The sequence below is a fragment of the Alexandromys fortis genome, unplaced genomic scaffold (assembly GCF_014885135.2).
Source record: "Alexandromys fortis isolate MF-2015 unplaced genomic scaffold, M_Fortis_MF-2015_v1.1 scaffold_34, whole genome shotgun sequence".
Classification (NCBI taxonomy): Eukaryota; Metazoa; Chordata; class Mammalia; order Rodentia; family Cricetidae; genus Alexandromys; species Alexandromys fortis.
In genome coordinates this window covers 3,087,465-3,104,601 of record NW_026067933.1, presented here as the reverse complement: position 1 = coordinate 3,104,601, position 17,137 = coordinate 3,087,465, and the positions used below count along the sequence as shown (strand labels likewise).

At 37.3% G+C, this 17,137-nt stretch overlaps 1 protein-coding gene across 5 annotated transcripts in view; it reads right to left on the bottom strand.

Moving 5' to 3' along the window:
* Cadps2 (calcium dependent secretion activator 2) overlaps positions 1 to 17,137 on the bottom strand; it is a 533,470-nt gene that overhangs the window by 121,896 nt on the left and 394,437 nt on the right. For 3 of the 5 annotated variants that reach the window (XM_050145948.1, XM_050145944.1, XM_050145945.1), the window contains exons 14-17: positions 12,290 to 12,391; positions 6,222 to 6,285; positions 3,303 to 3,426; positions 1,421 to 1,441 (exon numbers count right to left, since the gene is read on the bottom strand). In XM_050145948.1, coding sequence (XP_050001905.1) covers positions 1,421 to 1,441; positions 3,303 to 3,426; positions 6,222 to 6,285; positions 12,290 to 12,391 — 311 coding nt within the window. The remainder of the gene's footprint in view (positions 1 to 1,420; positions 1,442 to 3,302; positions 3,427 to 6,221; positions 6,286 to 12,289; positions 12,392 to 17,137) is intronic. The other 2 variants (XM_050145946.1, XM_050145947.1) reach the window with 1 other exon arrangement.

Here is a 17,137-nt window from a genome sequence, read left to right as displayed (position 1 = left end):
ATACATAATGTATAACATGTATGGCGTCTAGTTTCTTATCTCGAATTCATATAAAACTACTGATGATCTTCCAGAGACAAATAGCATATATTTCCCCTACAAAGCATTAGCAATAGCTGTAAAAAAAATCAAGTATTTTAGCAATAATTGCAAAAAATAAAAAAAAAGTATTTTTAGTATCCTAGTGAAAGTGATCAGACAATTACTCTGACAGGAGAGTTACTTATAAACATCAAAGCATATAGCCAAGAGGAAGGAAGACAACAGATACAGCCAGCAGGAAGGAAGACAGCACATATAGCCAAGAGGAAAGCAGACAACAAAATGAAAAGGCAGCCTGTGAATGAGAGAAAATACATCCGAGAGCAGGCTAACATTTGAAATATACAACACACAATCCAATTAATAGCAGAAACCCTAAAGTAACCCAATCAAAATGGACAAAAGAACAGAATTAGACATTTATCAAACGAGGACCTACAAATGGCCAATGGGTCTCTTGCTTATAAGAAAAATGTTCAATGCCACTAATCTTCTTGGGGATGCAAGTAAAATCAAAATGAAATATTACCTACCCTTCAACAACGATGGTCACAAAAACCCCACTGCCTGATATAACAAGCGGTGGGCAAGGACATGAAGGGAAGAGCTTAGATACCATGGGTACCAGTGGAAATGGATACATATGCTGTGGAAAGCATGCTATGGAGGAGCATGAAAAAAATATAGAACTATCATAGGGTCTGCTATAAATTCAAAAGAACAGAAATGAAAATCTTCAGGTATCTGTACTTCCATCTCACTGCAACTTTATGCACAATAACCAAATCACAGAAGAAGTATCTACTGACAGACAAGGGCTGTGGCAAATTTGGTATATGCAGACAAAAGGAAATGCCATCTTTCCGCCTTATGATCTACACGTACGTGAAGAGCATCATGGTAACAAAGCAAACCGGCTATGGTAAGAAATACTACGTGACAGCACAGAGTGCTTTTTAACATCGGGAAAGACAGAGAGTATACTGGTTTCAAGGTAGATAAAGCAGGAAAGCATCACCTCTGTTTTGTGAAGTTCCTTGTCACAAGATCAGAAAACTGTACAGACATACCATGCATCAGAGTGAGCTCTGGACAGCAATGCTGTTTTACACACTTAAAAAGTGCTATGAACACACATAGTTAGTTCCTTTTTTCCCCTCTTTCCAACCTGGTTATAATAATAAGGAAGAGGATGGGAGGAAACTTCTGGAAGTGGTAGACAGGTTTATAATAGTCTCTGTGAACGGTTCCATGGCTGCATTTTTATATACATTAAGTATATGCTAAGTTTTATGACAGCGGTACTTCAAAGATGTTTCTAAAAAGTCATATGCCACCACATTAGAAATAACAGCACGTGCATGCAGAAACACATTACCTGGGTCCTTTTCTGCGGGCCCTAAAACATAAGAAAAGAGAATTTAAGGCTAAGCAAGCAAAGAAAACTAGCCTGTCTTCCTACTTCTAAATCATTTTATATGATCTTGCTCTGGCCTGAACATTAAAAATAAAATAAAAATAGGAAAGTTGGAAGTAGAAACTAAAAAGCATATAAGTTTTCCTCAGTGTCTGAGCAAACATTTTATGTTTTTGAAGTAAGACAGCTTAGCAGTCCTCCTTGAGTAGATTGTTGGAATCCATTTTCTAGAATATTGTCATATTAAACTCAAAATGACTCCAGGAAAGGGAACTATTGGAGGATCCCTGCTTTTTTTTCCATTTGGTCTTAGGACAGACTTCTCTCTGTACAAATAAAAGAAGATCTTCTATTTCTTTTACAATGGACTCTACAACTCCTGAGCAACTCAGAGAAATGCAGTCTATTATTCTCGCTGCATTCTTGCATAGCAGTAAAACATATCGCCAGAGGAGCTCAGAAAGAAAAGTTGCCTTCAGTGATTTTTAGATCGGAAACATATTTGTACGAAATGATGGTTGAAGGTCCCACCAACTTTCCCTCTGAGACAGTTGAAAGGTTTTAATGTCAGTTTGTATATCAGTTCTTTTAATCACGTTTGGAACACTCAAAAACCCCTAAACATGAAAATTACATGAACAAGTATTCAAGAGTGAAAACCAAAGTGTTCATCTTTCATTTCCTTCGAATGACCGAGTGTTCACTGCGTTTGCTTTAACACAACATGATATCGTAATTAATGATGTTAAGCTGGTAACTAAGGAGGTTTCATGTTGTTATTCTCGTGATATAATATTGGTTGCTATGGTGATGAGATGGCTTTTTTGTTAATCACTCAGGAGGTTGGTTATCACATGCTTGTTAGTGAGCTTGTCTAGATTTGGAGAATAAAGGAAAGGCAGAACAACATTTATCTTTCTCACTGACCGAAAACTGATGAAAAGTATTCTAATACCAATTAGTTCACAAATTAACCATTCACTAAGCAGAATTTTAAAAGATTAAAAGTTACCAAACTTTATCTACAGGATGACTACGTTCTTATTTTAAGATGTAAACATTTAATAAACAATTAGCAAGACACAAACTTTTCCTTTCTCTTTGGTAATGACACATGTATGATGTAAGTCTATTTTATGATTATTTGAACAAACAATTTAAAATCTTCTTCAGTACTTTAAAATCGTCTGTCAAAAGACTGGAAAATTAAAATCTGATCTTGTGACTCTGCTACAACTTCCCATTTATTTATCTCTAAACCTTTAAAATATCAGCGTCCTTAATGAATAAAACTCAAAGAGGAGGGAAAAAAAAGTGCACAGTCCTCTCAAGAGGTCTCATCTTCGAAACGCATCAATATAGAGCAATCAATTAGAAGCGGCAGGAAGTTCTATCGGCTTATGTCAGCCCTCCCAACAATCCACAAGTTTCTTCTTCCTCTTCTGAACGACAATGCAGATCAGAAAATAAAATTCCGTAATGCTACACTGACCCCGCTCAGGAAAGAATCCACAGCCCATAGTTTAAATGTTAGGCATACTTACAGTGATGTCAAAAAATACAACCCATGAAAACACCTTTTGGTTTCTTGAAAACTCAAAATAAGAACAAAGGACAACTTGAGCACGGATCCTAGGTCTTCCATTCAGGCCGAGTCCCAGGAGGCATATTAAAGCAATGAATAGGAAAAGCGCTTCAGTTCGCCAGCTGAGATTTTAATGAGACATTTCCCTTTGCCACGGCACAGGGTTGTTCGGGGAGGGAAAGGACTTCTCAGAGAAAATTCAGTTAATAGGCATTGTTGGCTCTCACAGCCACTTCGGCAATTGCTCAGGGCACTGACCTTCAATTTTGGCATACTCCGTAAGCCTGGTGTAATTGATCAAGGCAGCTTTCTCCAGACATTTTCTGATCACTTTCTTCACCTCCTCTGCGGGGATAGGAGTGGCAATGTCTTTCATTAAAACCTACAGAGAGAAGAGGAGTGGGGTGGGCGAAAAAGGAGAGAGGAGAGACGCTGCATCAAATAAGGTCTAAAAACAGATTACACAAATTGCCCCCAGACTTGAGTGTTCCTGGGAAGGGGGAGGGGTCTCCAGTAACTTGTGGGAAGTAATGAGTCGGCACTTCACAACTGGGACCTAATCCTTCAGTATTGGTTCCTCCTGGCTAAGCCTCATTTGTGCACATCAAAACCTCCCATAGGCCAGGTCACCAGGATTCAGTGTGACTGTCACTTTTCCTCCAGGGATCCACGACACCATTACAGCAGCTGTTTCAGATCAGGATTTCAGTCTTTGGCACAAGTGATAAACAAAGTTTGTCTTGTGTAGTCCTAAGGTAAAAACCCCAGGTCTTCTGAATACATATGAAAAAAAAAATCGTAAGAAAAACTCCGCCATGAACAGGCATAATTTTGGAGGCCTGTAAAAATCGCTAATTAAACTTCAATAGTTGTGATCTGCTGAACACGAAGTGGTGAACTATACAAAGATGAAAGAAACTTCTTTGCCTTAGAGGAATGGACGCTTTATGGGAGATCAAGTGCTGAGGCACATGGAAACTTCCTTCAGTTTTGGACAAAAAGAAGTTGCAGGCCATTCTTTGCTGGGGTCCTAAAATGTGTTCTTGGATCTTTTCCCATAACATGTTTCATTATTGGCAAGAAGCAAATACAGTCATATAAAAAAGTTCAGAAGGTAATTTAAAATACTTTCTAATGAGGCAAGGAAGCCTTTCATTTAGACTATTTTTTTCAAGCATTGAAAGTAATTGTCATGCTTTGTTTATATCTAAACAATGATACAATGGTAATATAAAGTGCTTTTTTAAGTGTGGTAAGCATTCTATCAATCTCTTACATTGAAATAAATACTAACAGAGACTGAGAATATCCATTAAAACTTTATTATTTTATTCTCTTTGCACCAATGTTTGCACACTCTTGAATATCTTCTAGCATGCAAGCATCAATCACCACTGACAGTATTTTCAAGTGTATCTAGGCAAGATTTTCTTTCTTGAAAACAGCTAACTTGATCATTTAACATGTCTTTTATTATCACATTCGATTAGGACATATATATTTGGTACTTCAGAAATGCATAATATGTCTTTGTAGCCTAAAAAATACCTTCTGTGCATAGTAAAATAAATATAGGCATCAAATGTGAACTATTATATTTAATGATATCTGTATTTATCTCAAAATGATGCTGTTCCATACACAGACTTATGATTTTTACCTAGGTTTCCCATGCAGAGAAACATCGAATAGTAGAAAGAGTAACTAGAAATTAGAATGTATATGTTTACCTCAGAGGTAAGGCTAGGGTTTGAATAGTACTTCATTTTCTCTAGGAGCCTGAGCACTTCATGTGAGGCATTTAGGTGTTAAAAATTCACTTGCAGATTTTATTGTGTTTTTGTAAGTTGGTAATAAGTAAAGAGAGATTTCAAGATAAAATGAAGAAATGGTCCTTAGCATTTCTCTTTCAATTCAGTAAAAGATGTGATTAGGGACTGTAACTAGAAAGGGTCACACTGCCACCCGTCAAAGCAAGGCACAGGGCATCTCTGGATTACTACCTCTTCCCTGCTGGGAGGAAAAGCAAGACTCTGCCATGGAAACCAGGACACAGAGAGGTTGTGTGAGACACTCAAGATGGTATTCTGTTACAAAAAGTAGAGCAACTTTAAGAACTGAGTTACTTGTAATCGCCTTAAGAAACAGAACAGAATAAATATCTTAAAAAGCTAAGGCTACATGCAGCTTTTAACATCATACAAATTTGAATAAAATTAACTCCATACTGTTTCATTCAATGCACATAAAACAGGAGACAAAGTATAACACAAACTCAACCTACAATTTGAAGATTTCATTTTAATCACCCAGTCTAGCCCTTATCTCTCTTATGAGCAATGTTCCTGCTACCTCTTTCTAATAGATATGCTAGGAGGTAGCATTGATTCTAAAGTTAGTTTAGCAAAAAATAGACAAGATGAAGTCAATAAATTAGGACCAGCATAATAAAAACAAGCTACAGAGAATAAACAAAATTGTTTAGAATTCTGATACTGAAACGTTGCTAAGACCATATTATTTAGTTGGCAACATTTCACCAACATTTGGAGATCAATACACATGAAAAAAAAATACTTTCCTCAACACCCACAGAAATAGCACACATTATGCCTTAAAGTTGTTTTTAAGGATGGCTTTAACAAGCTTAGTTGCTATGTATTTTTGTAGGAGAAATGTATTTGTATGATTTGTGAATTATTTGATGACAACACACCAAATGTAGAGCCTAAAAGGAACTGACAGGAATGATATGTTCATCATTTTCCACAGGGAATGCTGACATGCACGAAGGCTATAACTGTTGGAAAAAATAGTGAATTTGAGAGGATAATAAAAGCGAGTGTGAAGTGGTTTGGGATGTAGAAAGAACTAACAGCAAGCAAACAAACAACAATGACAACAAAACAAAGCATTTCATGAGATAAGTGGGGGGAAAAGATGGAAAGATAGATATCATCAAAATAAAATGATAACATAATATCAGGGTAGTATGGTGGCAGGAAGGTGTCAAAGAAAGAAGGAGTGGGGGAGAACAGACAGTAGTAACAACAAGTACACCATTCATGCAGTGCTGTGGGTTCAGCAAAAAGCGCCAACCCATGGGAGCTGCTCAGTTCAACAGGTGAAACACAGCCCTCAAGAACATAAACAGCATTTATCGACCCTTATACATACCCTTTCAAGTAACGAAAGCGTAGCTTTTAGAGCACCCTCAGGTCGTCCAAAAGGAAAACAGTATCTTTAAAAACAAAAGGAGGAACAAAAAAAAAAAAAAAAAATCAAACATCTAATATTAACCCAAGAGCTAAATGACTACAACTTTGATATCTTGACATTAGTGGAGAACCTTGAAGAGAAATGGAAGAGTGAGTCAGTTTGGAAGTTACTTTAACTGTAAAATTTTACCAAGTCTATGAATCCAAGGTCTTGAACTAGCTAGGCATCAATTAAGATGAAAAGGATTATTAAATTTGCATAATACATTCACTAAAAGAAATACATTAAAGAAGAGTTATTGTAGAGAAATTATTGCATAATATCTAAAAATTTCTGATTTAAGATTTGATATTTTAGCTCCAGGAAAAAAGGAAATGCTTTTCTCATGCCTTTCTATATTCATGTATGGAAGAATAATATATATATACTTCCACTGTATACCAAACTTCTAAGATCAACAATGTTTCAAGACCCTTTTTAGGGACACTACACAGTTACTGGTGTTTAATTCTTTCACCTCCCAGGACACATGCAAACCCTGTGCAGACCTTTTCCAGAAGAGCCAATGTTCCAGTGTTTCTTGTCTGATGTATTCTAACTGCAGAACAACAACTGGAAGGCAGGTTATGGGACTATTGTGAAACTAAGACCAGACACATCTGTTGAAGGAAAAAGTGGACCCCATCTAAAGCTAGTGGCCACAGGGTGCTAGCAGGTGTATTTTTATTTCATGTCCATCTCCACATAGCACTGAGAACTGAGTTAGTACCTAGCCTGCTGCAGCCACTGGCTTTCTTGAACCAGATTCAGCCAAGATCCCTCTCCCTCCGAGGCTGTAGCGCCCTCCCCAGGATGCAGACTGCAGGCAGCTAGCTGGCTGTCCTTATGCTGCTACCCCACTTTGACTTAGATATCTGCAAATCAATGAGTTGGAACGGAGTTTGCTTATCTCCACGTCCTACTCAATTATCTAGTGACCTCAGAATGAAATTATCTCTCCCTGTACTGTAATTTGAATAGATTTATCTAGAAAGCAAATAAGTTTCAAGTAAAAATTTGTTCACGAAACTAAATTTTAAAAGAAAGAATAAAAGTTGTACTTCTTCCTTTAAAGAATGTATTTGCAAAAAAAAAGAATGTATTTGCATTTGTTTGGGGGTTTATTTGTTAGTTTTATAACAGTTTCTCCAGCATAGATAAATGTAAATGAACATTTTCCAGATCTAGCCACATAGTGTTTCCTTCAGAGTATTAATCGTTTGTTAACTGTTAGACCATGTATTTGCTTAGTTTTGCCTCTCTGTGCCTCATTCCCCCACATTCAGACAATTTATTTTAATAGACTTTTCTGTGCCGTGGTGCTTCTTATGCGTTAACAAATTAGCAAAGTAGCTTTAATCACTCTGTGTACTCTAAAGCTTAATCCACATTTAAATAAAGCACCACTTGGGTTCTTGTAGTTCCCTCCCCTGCTTAATCTTTTCAGTGTATTTGCATAATCCACCCATTGTCTTTCTTATTGTTTATTTCCATTAACCTGCAGGGGAAACATTTTATGAATGGAACGTTACTGATCCTCAGATTACATTTAGCATTTCAGGGCGCTGAGGTCCCAATGGGTATGTTCTGAATTAGCATTGGCTGTGCGGTATGTGTAAATAATTCAGCACATTTAGAGTAATCCTGAATCAATAACATACAGAAAATAACTACACAGAAGCTTAATTAATCTTTATAATGCAAGAGTTTTAAAAGACGGGAATCATTTTGCTCTGCCACCTTTCAGGATAAATATTTTGGGTTTTTGCCTCTCTTGACAACTATGCACCAGCGAAGCAAAGTGGAAAACATTCAATTATTGAATAAAATTCAACCACATTTAATACCTAGTCTGAGAAAACTGAAGGCAACCTCCTTCCCACTTTGCTTAAATGAGTTTCACAGATAAATGAGCCAGGTTACACCCACCATACGATTAGTCACCACCCCCTTCCTTATTTAAACACAGCATTAATGTTTATTAAAATTCTATGTTCATGGTGCACACTTCCTTCAACAAGCTGTTTTGAAAAAGAGACCTTGCATCCTTCATGTTTGTTCTGCCTTGCCCCAAATAATTTGTTTTAGAAAGTACAAAATAAAAAGATCAAGTCTTAGCAGCTTCTTTTGACATTTGAACTTTATATCCTCACACCGTGCACCTGTGATTTTGCTTCCCAACTTTCCTACCAACTTCCTGCTATGAAAGAGAATTCCTCGGCATTTATATTTTGGGTGCTGGGGACATTGCATATGACAGAAAGTGCCACCCACCTGCATCTATTCTCAACCTCAGTGTCATCTAGTGGGATGCTACAGAATAAATTGCATGTATTTCAACTATAAGATTTTAAAAATTTAAGTTGTGACAAGGAAATTTATGTCCTTCCTCTTACTGCAGGCAATTAGTGATTAACTTTCTATCTTTGGAATGAGATTACATGTCTAGAATCTTACATAAGAGGACATAGATAGTTTGTACATTTTTGTGTCTGAGTGCTCAGTTGGTATTTCATCCTTTTGCATTGGGAGGGAACCACACAATTCTATAAGGATACTGTCTATCTAGTCCTTAATGGCCACTTAGATGGCTAATTTTCATTTTATTATTAACAATTTTGGTATGCACATCCCATTCAATCTTTGGTCTACATGGACTTTACTTTCATTTGAGAAAATTCCTAGGCATGAAATAGGTCCTATCTGCAGCAGGTGTTGACAATTCTCAGAGTCCACTAACCCAACAGTATCTGAAAGTTCAGATTTGCTGTTGCAAGTATTGTAAGAATTGTAAGTATATTAAGAAGTCTTTAGGTTTTGTTTGCTTGTTTCTGGCTGGCCATTCTCCTTCTTCAGTCTCTCTAGCGTTAGAATTCCAGACTCTGGCCGCCACCCTGGACCTAACTTCAGGTTTAGGTTGAATTTCTCTCACGAATAGTGATGTTTCCTTTGCATTTTTTCCAGCACACGTCATTTTTATTCCTTCTACTTAATGAAGCTCACCATTTGGGGCTCACCATTTAGTTGTCGCACTACATTAATTGAGGTAGAATAAAAACAGAAAAAAAAATTATGGGGACATGGGGAAAAGAAAAGAGCCATCAGCTTCAGAATCCAGTTGAAGCCTCTGGCCGAGTCAACAATTCCAACACAATTGGAATTGAAATTGTTGAAATCAAAAGTTCCAACATAATTAACATTTGCTGCTGGGAGAATATTTCTTCTTTTTAGAGATATTTTCAAACAAGAATAAGAGATGTGTTTTAACTCTCTTCTGAAATTCTACTATTGTGGTTTGAATATTTATCAGTTGTAATCCCACCCATGGCACCTGCGAGGTCACCCTAGAATCCCACCCGTGGCTCATGCGCAGGCATTCTAGAATCTCCTCCATTGAAAAATGAGACGAAAAAAGAACATTGTTCTTACCAACCTTTCAGAGGTCACTTAACCACCAGCAGTACACATATGGCTAGAGTTAGGACATTCCAGGTGACTCTGCTTTGAGAAGTCCATACCCACACTCTCAGGAGTGCCTTTTATTCTATTTTCAATAAAGCCTAACTCTGCTTTACACTGTCCCATCTTTAAATTCTTTTCTGTGGTGAAGTCAAAGATCAGTTTTACCTGATCCTTAAACCATGAGAACAGCTGCACCTTCTGGAAGTTTTCATAAACTCTGTCTTGCAATGGTGTATTTTTAGGTTGTATGTGTCATGTTTTCACACGGTCTCTAGAGTTCCTATTTGTCCTCTGAAGTTTTATTTTTATTTTTTTTATTTTATTTTATTTTATTTTTTTTGGTTTTTCGAGACAGGGTTTCTCTGCAGCTTTGGAGCCTGTCCTGGAACTAGCTCTTATAGACCAGGCTGGTCTCGAACTCACAGAGATCCGCCTGCCTCTGCCTCCCAAGTGCTGGGATTAAAGGCGTGCGCCACCACCGCCCGGCTGAAGTTTTATTTTAACTGTTCAATCTCATTTTTTCATTGATAGAAGCTGTCTCTTTAAACTTCTCTAAAGACTTTAATAAAAATATCCCAGCACTTTCCCTTTCCCCATACACTCTTTCCTCTTCCCAAATCACCGCCTCCCTTGTCATCCACCTGTATTATTTTCTTTCCTCCACATTAAATACTTTTTTCTCACATATCTGATGGTCTACATGTATGACCATTTTTCAAAAGCATATTAATTGAAAGTAAAAAGAAGCTGTATGGATGTAGGCAGTTCTTAAGGATGACAATCTTTGTGGAAGGTGCCTCTTGCTGAGATCTTAGGGAAGTCTATACTACGTACAGCTGTGGCGTTTTGGTTGTTTTTGTTTGTTTGTTTCTTAGGTTGGTGAAATAGTCAGGAGAAGATAACATACAAGCCTAACTGGCCGCTAGCTTTGGGGGAGTCACATATATGAGCTGGAAGAAGTATGTAGTTCTCAGTTTCATAATAAAGGTTTATACTACCTTCCTATTGGAACTTTTGGCCACAGGTGATGTTTCCTGTGCCCTCCACCTCTGTACAGGTACCTTCATTTTCTCTGTTATGTAGACTAATAATACTGGTATAGGAGAGCCGTGTAGGGAATGACAGCTGGGGATTTAAGTACTTCTCAGCAGGTTTATAACGCTTGTAGTTAAAGAGAGACAGAATGATTTAAGTTAGAAAAGCTGGCTAGAAACAAGTCAAGCTAAGGCCGGGCATTCATAAGTAAGAATAAGTCTCTGGGTATTTATTTGGGAGCTGGGTGGTGGGCCCCCAAAGGGGAGGGGGATTCAGAAAACAAACAAACAAAAACCTACAGACTCACAAAATACATTTAACGGACTCTCTATACCAGAGGCACCATTTTTAACAACAGTGAATGCAGAAGCAGATCTTCACAAGCACAAAATACAAAAGCCTTCTTTAGGTCTGTGTTTGATTTGTAAACTGAAAATGGATGTAGAGAACTAAGTCTAAAGTTTGTAAGTTGAATTCCATTATGCTACTGGGATACCGTGATTTTCCACTGTGGGTCTAGCACTAGTGACCGTGTATGACTGAGTCCTTTGTCTATACATGAAGGTGTCAGCCGTAAGCCTCTAGTGTAAACCAACAGATGCCACATTTTCTCCTTGAGGATTTATTGCTCAGTACCATTCTTACAATCGCAACCTCTGAGCTCTTCATATTGCAGACAAGGGATAAGACATAGATTGGACATGTTCAAATGCAAATAACAATTTGGTAGAAATGTATATTCATAGTTTGTTGATTTTTTAATGATTTAAACCATATAAACATAACATGATAGGCATTCTATAAAACAAAATTAATTGATATAAAATACTTCATAGAGTCTAATAAGAGTAGTCGTAGAAGAAAATATATTTGCATGTTTATATTTATGTTTTTAACTATTGGGTTCTTTGAGACTAATTAAAACCAGGACAAGAATAATATCATTTTGCAAATGATTCTTAGGATTGCTATCTAATCTTTCAAAACAAGGAGCACTAAGTTTTCTAGCTTATGTTGTGAATACAAAGATAATTAATGGCTTAAGCAATGAATTTATTGACTATGTTATACAGGGACAAGTGAAAAGCACAAAAATTGTTACAAGACTTGAGACTATTCTTTGATAGAGAAATTGAGAATGCCTCCATCATGGAGGTGAGAATCTCCTTGCCCACTAGAGCTGGGATGGACAAAACAAAAAACAAACAAACAAAAAAACTACATGAAGACGAAAATGCAAAGGAGAAGTACAGGAAGAGCAGATGGACATTAGAGCAGGAATAGCTCACGTAAAAAACAGTGGAAACAAACAGCCATCTGGGAAAGAGACCGCAGAATGAATCCTGGATCATACATTGCGAACAATTAGGACCTACCAGCAATTCTTGAGTGGTGGCAAGGAGATTTAACAAGAAAAAGTATACAGGGGCAGGGATGCAGGATAAAGCATGATTGGAAAAGCAGATACTTGGATCAAATACAATGTATACCTGAAGTGGCTTATCTGGTTTTCTAAAAGGGCCGATAGTCTCTCCTTTATCTCCTCAAACCGTTCTTTTTCTTCCACTGAAACAGTTCCAATTCCATCAGGTCTGGAAAAAAAAAAAAAAAAAAAGAGAATCAGCAATTTGTATTAATAGATTATTTACCTTGAAAGATTTTATACATACAAATGTGTCCCTAAATCATTCAAATAATAAAGTAAAAGGCATATTAGCCTTAGCTGTGTTTACACTGGGAATGTAATAGCAGTATTTGCAGCCATTTGCTTCATAGTTCTGACCCAGAATGAACGGGATGGATTTATTCTTTTAGGCAGCCTTCAAGGTGAATGATAACAATGAATCGTTTCCAGACACACAGAGAACAACAACTAGTCCTTGAAAATGGCAGGGAAAATGTTCTCTAGTGGAATTAAACATTTGACCAATTAAATGACTATCCCCTGAATGGAACGATTATAAAAATAGACTGAATGCAAATGGAAATGTCTTAACTGCTTCTCTTCCAAATAAAAATAAACAAAACATGAGCCTGGAGATACTCAATTTTTTTAAGAAACAGAAAATTTGGATTAATATGTGAATATGTAACTAGTAGATAAGAAATATTTAATAAGTAATACTTAGAAAATTCTCAAAAAATTCTGTATCAATTTAAATCTCTGCTTGTATAGCAGTCTTGGGAAATTTGAGAACATAAACTATCCATGCTAATACAGTGTGGAAAACACATTAATCATCTATTTACTTTAAACCTTATGTACATCAAGAACATCTTTGGCATTTGGTAATGGGCAACAGGCATTTTTCTCATTAGTTTATTTTTAACTGATTATATTTTCTCAAAGATGTGCACTCATTATTCTAGAGTCTTAATATTACTGCTTGTGTATAAAATAGGTAGAAAAAAAAGATTATTAAATGCAAAGAGAAATGGTTAGAATTACTTTGCAAACAAGGTTTTAATTTGATGTTTCCCATTTGTGTGTGTGTGTGTGCTCATGAATATATATTTCACGCTTGTTAACTAGTCAATTAGGACAAAAGCAATTAACTTGAAAGTTGTACCTTAACCTTGCTGACATAACGATCTTCCAGTCACATCTAAGCATCACTTAAGTATGAGGACTTTGTCCTTATAGACAATAAATAATTTGTGACTTCAGAAATTTGCATGCTGTTGGGATTTAGTCTTTGAAAACATTTCTTGCAATTATAATTAGTTTCTAAACAAAGAAATATTTAATTTTATATTTGTAATAACACACCAGTTACATTTGTCATATAAGAATGCATTTTCAGCATTATCTAAGGGAAGAGCAATGAGAAATTAGTGGTACTGATTTTTCAAGTACTTTTAGGAGGGAGAAAATGCCAATGTGTGAGTTACCTGCATACAACTACACTTAATTTTTCAATACTGTTTCAAAACCATCTTTCACTAAGCAAAGCTTAATACAAAGTCCAGACAATTGTATTAGTTATTACTAATCATTTGTGGCAATGATCACACAATATCATCTGATTTTGTTGCTTTTTTATTTTTTTAAGACAATATTTCATATATCCCAGGCTATCCTCAAGTAGTCTATACAGCCCAAAATGACTTTGAATTCCTGATCCATCTCCCAAGTGCTGGATCACAGGCAGGCACCACTGTGCTGGCGATGTGGCTCTCTGAACTGAACCAAGAGCTTTGTGTATGTTAGGTAAACATTATAAACAGAGTTATACCCCCAGTACTATCTGATTATAGTGGTATTTAATTTATATTTTAATAGATAAAAGCTTGCCTGAAGATCAGAGAGTAAAACAGTCCCACTGGTCAGCCTTACAGACCAGGTAGTGGTGACACAAACCTTTAATCCCAGTAGCCATACTAGCTTGCCATAGAAACCAGGCGGCAGTAGTGGTGAACACCTTTGATCCCAGCACTACAGAGAAATATAAGTTGTGAGGAGACAACTCTCACACAGTCTCATTCTAAGATTCCTGGAGGTAGGGTCGCCATCTTGGACTGAGGTAGAGGTAAGAGCCAGTGGCTGGCTGCTTTGCTTTTCTGACCTTCAGGTTGAGCCCCAATTTCTCTTTTTCTTTTTTTCTTTTGGTTTTTCAAGACAGGGTTTCTCTGTAGCTTTGGAGCCTGTCCTGGAACTAGCTCTTGTAGACCAGGCTGGACTCGAACTCACAGAGATCCGCCTGCCTCTGCCTCCCGAGTGCTGGGATTAAAGGCGTGCACCACCACCGCCCGGCGAGCCCCAATTTCTGTCTCTGGATTTTTACTAGTCGTGCTACACCTGACAGTCTCATGTAAAGCATTAGCCTCAGACTTTGGGTATTCAGAAACAAACTGGTCTTAAATTACGTTGTTACACAGACAGTAATAAGAATTCATTCCATACAGTTAATGACAGTAGACTGTTTCAGAGCGAGCCATGAAAAATTGGTAAAAGATCAAAGCATTTCCCATACTGATGGTGAGCATGGTGATCTGACAGATGCCGCACCGTGAGGCTTGAGTGACTAGTCTTGTTTCAACTGACTGATGAGATCATGCTTTGTAATCATGGAGCACTGCTTGCCTGGCAGGACAGAATACAGTTTCGGGCAATGAATAGTGAGAAAGAGGAGTCTGGGGGGGAGGGGTTCCATCAACTCTTTATCAAGGTGATAAATACCACCACGTGCATAAAAACACGGTTACTTCACCAAGTTTATTATAACAAGTATAACTCAAAGACATAAAATACACTGGATGATTTGAATTTGCCTTTATCCAACCCCCCCCCCTTTTAAAATAAGTGCACTGTATAAGAAAAACTACTGGATATTAGGAATATGTAGTAGCCTTCTACTCTAGAATATCAGGGATGAATGACAACTTGGCTGTGATCAAGCTTCAGAGGAGTAGTTTAAGAGGGTTTAGTAATAAAGACAAGTAATTCTTATGTTATCAATAGTGTTCTGTTCACTATCACTGTCAAAAGAAACATGGTAATTATTAATTACAGAATTCAAACTATGCACCCAGCATTGGATAGGTGGGGTTTTTTTGTTTGTTTGTTTGTTTTTGTTTTTGCTTGCAGAGTAACATGATGTTCCTAATAGTCTTGTCGGTAGTTTCCAAGATAGAAGGATTATGGGGTTCACAAAGGTGAGGTTTTGTCTCCAAAAACAGGAGGCGGAAGACTGGAATTGAAGTTGAGTCTTTTACAGTCTGAAGCTAGTGTTCTTAATGTCCATACCTTACTTGATTTCTCTTAAAAAATAATGTAGAAAAGCATATTAGACATCAACAAGGACCCTAAGAGAGACATACATGGATCTAATTTACATGGGAAGTAGAAAAAGACAAGATCTCCTGAGTAAATTGGGAGCATGGGGACCTTAAGACAGGGTTGAAGGGGAGGGGAGAGGAAGGGAAGGGAGCAGAAAAAAATGTAGAGCTCAATAAAAATCAATAAAAAATAGCGAAGAACAGAAAATAAAATCCTATTTATCCTGCATGATTGAAGTTGTATATGAGAAGCAATAACAGAGGAAACATTTTTAAAATTCTTATCAATGTCACACATTTTCTATATTACTTATGTAAAGTATAAATCTTAAAATCTAGAAGTTTAACAACAATGCCTCTTATCTACTTAGCTGAGGATGTTAACAACGGAAGCTGTAAAACCTTGCTCTTTTACATACCATAAATATGTTCACTGAAGCCCTGGGAGAAATCTTAAAGCAGTTACTGCAATTTCTAAATAGGTTTTAGTAGCATTAGAACAATATGAATTTTATTCATTTAATTTCTTACTTCTTTTATGCATATGAATGTTTTGCCTGCATGTATGTCTGTTCTCTACATGCATGCCCAGTGCTCACAGAGGCCAGAAGAGGGCATCAGATGCCCTGGAACTGGAGTTAGAGACAGTTGTAAGGTGCCTTTTGGGTACTTGGAATCAAACCCGTGTCTTTTGGTCAGTGGATAAGAACAGTCAGTGTTTTTATCCACTGAGCTAACTCTCAAGTCACCATAACAGATAGTTTTGTAGAACAAAATAATAGATCTATTAGAACTCAACCATCCCTTTGCTTCTTTTTCCACTTCTCTTGTAGGGCTACCCATGACCAGTTCTCCTCGACCATTGCACTAGCCCTTCAGGTTTGCTCATCCCACTCCGTCTTTGTCAAGTATGAGCAGCATGCTACTGTGAGTGCCTTCAAAAGTGGATCTGATCACATCTCTCTTGGCTTGATACGCTGTAAATGATGACACGGTTCACAAGCCAGGGCCTTTCTATTCATCTGCAACACGGTCACTGCTCCCCTCCCTTACTTGCCAGTCCTCCCACTCCATCCTCTTAACTAGTCTCACCATCTGCGATGAGTCACTTCCTGTTTTCACAGCCTGCTTTTTCCTCCTTTCCATTCTTTATCGCTGGTCATTGTGCGGAAGGCCAGTTGGTATTGCGAAGTAATTACAAATTATTTATTCTTTGTCTCTTTCTTGCTCTATCTCTGGTATCTGACATGCTGGTTGAGACAGTGTGTATGTTCCAAGCAAACATAGTAATGAAACAAAGGAATACCACTCAGGAAGTGAGAACAGCTACTGTCTGAGGTAAGACAGCACAGAAACCGTGTTTCCCATCTAAAGACAGGTAAACGCTTACCATTCCTCAGTAGTATTAGCGGCGTTAAAGTTACCTGCCATACATGTATCCCAGAGCAGTATAAAGGATGGGAAGTTTGGTAAAAGGTAACCAGGAGCACGGGTTGTAGCTGAAGTACTTGGGTAGAAAAAAAGCACTCTAACAGAGGAAACATCTGTTTAGACGTAGC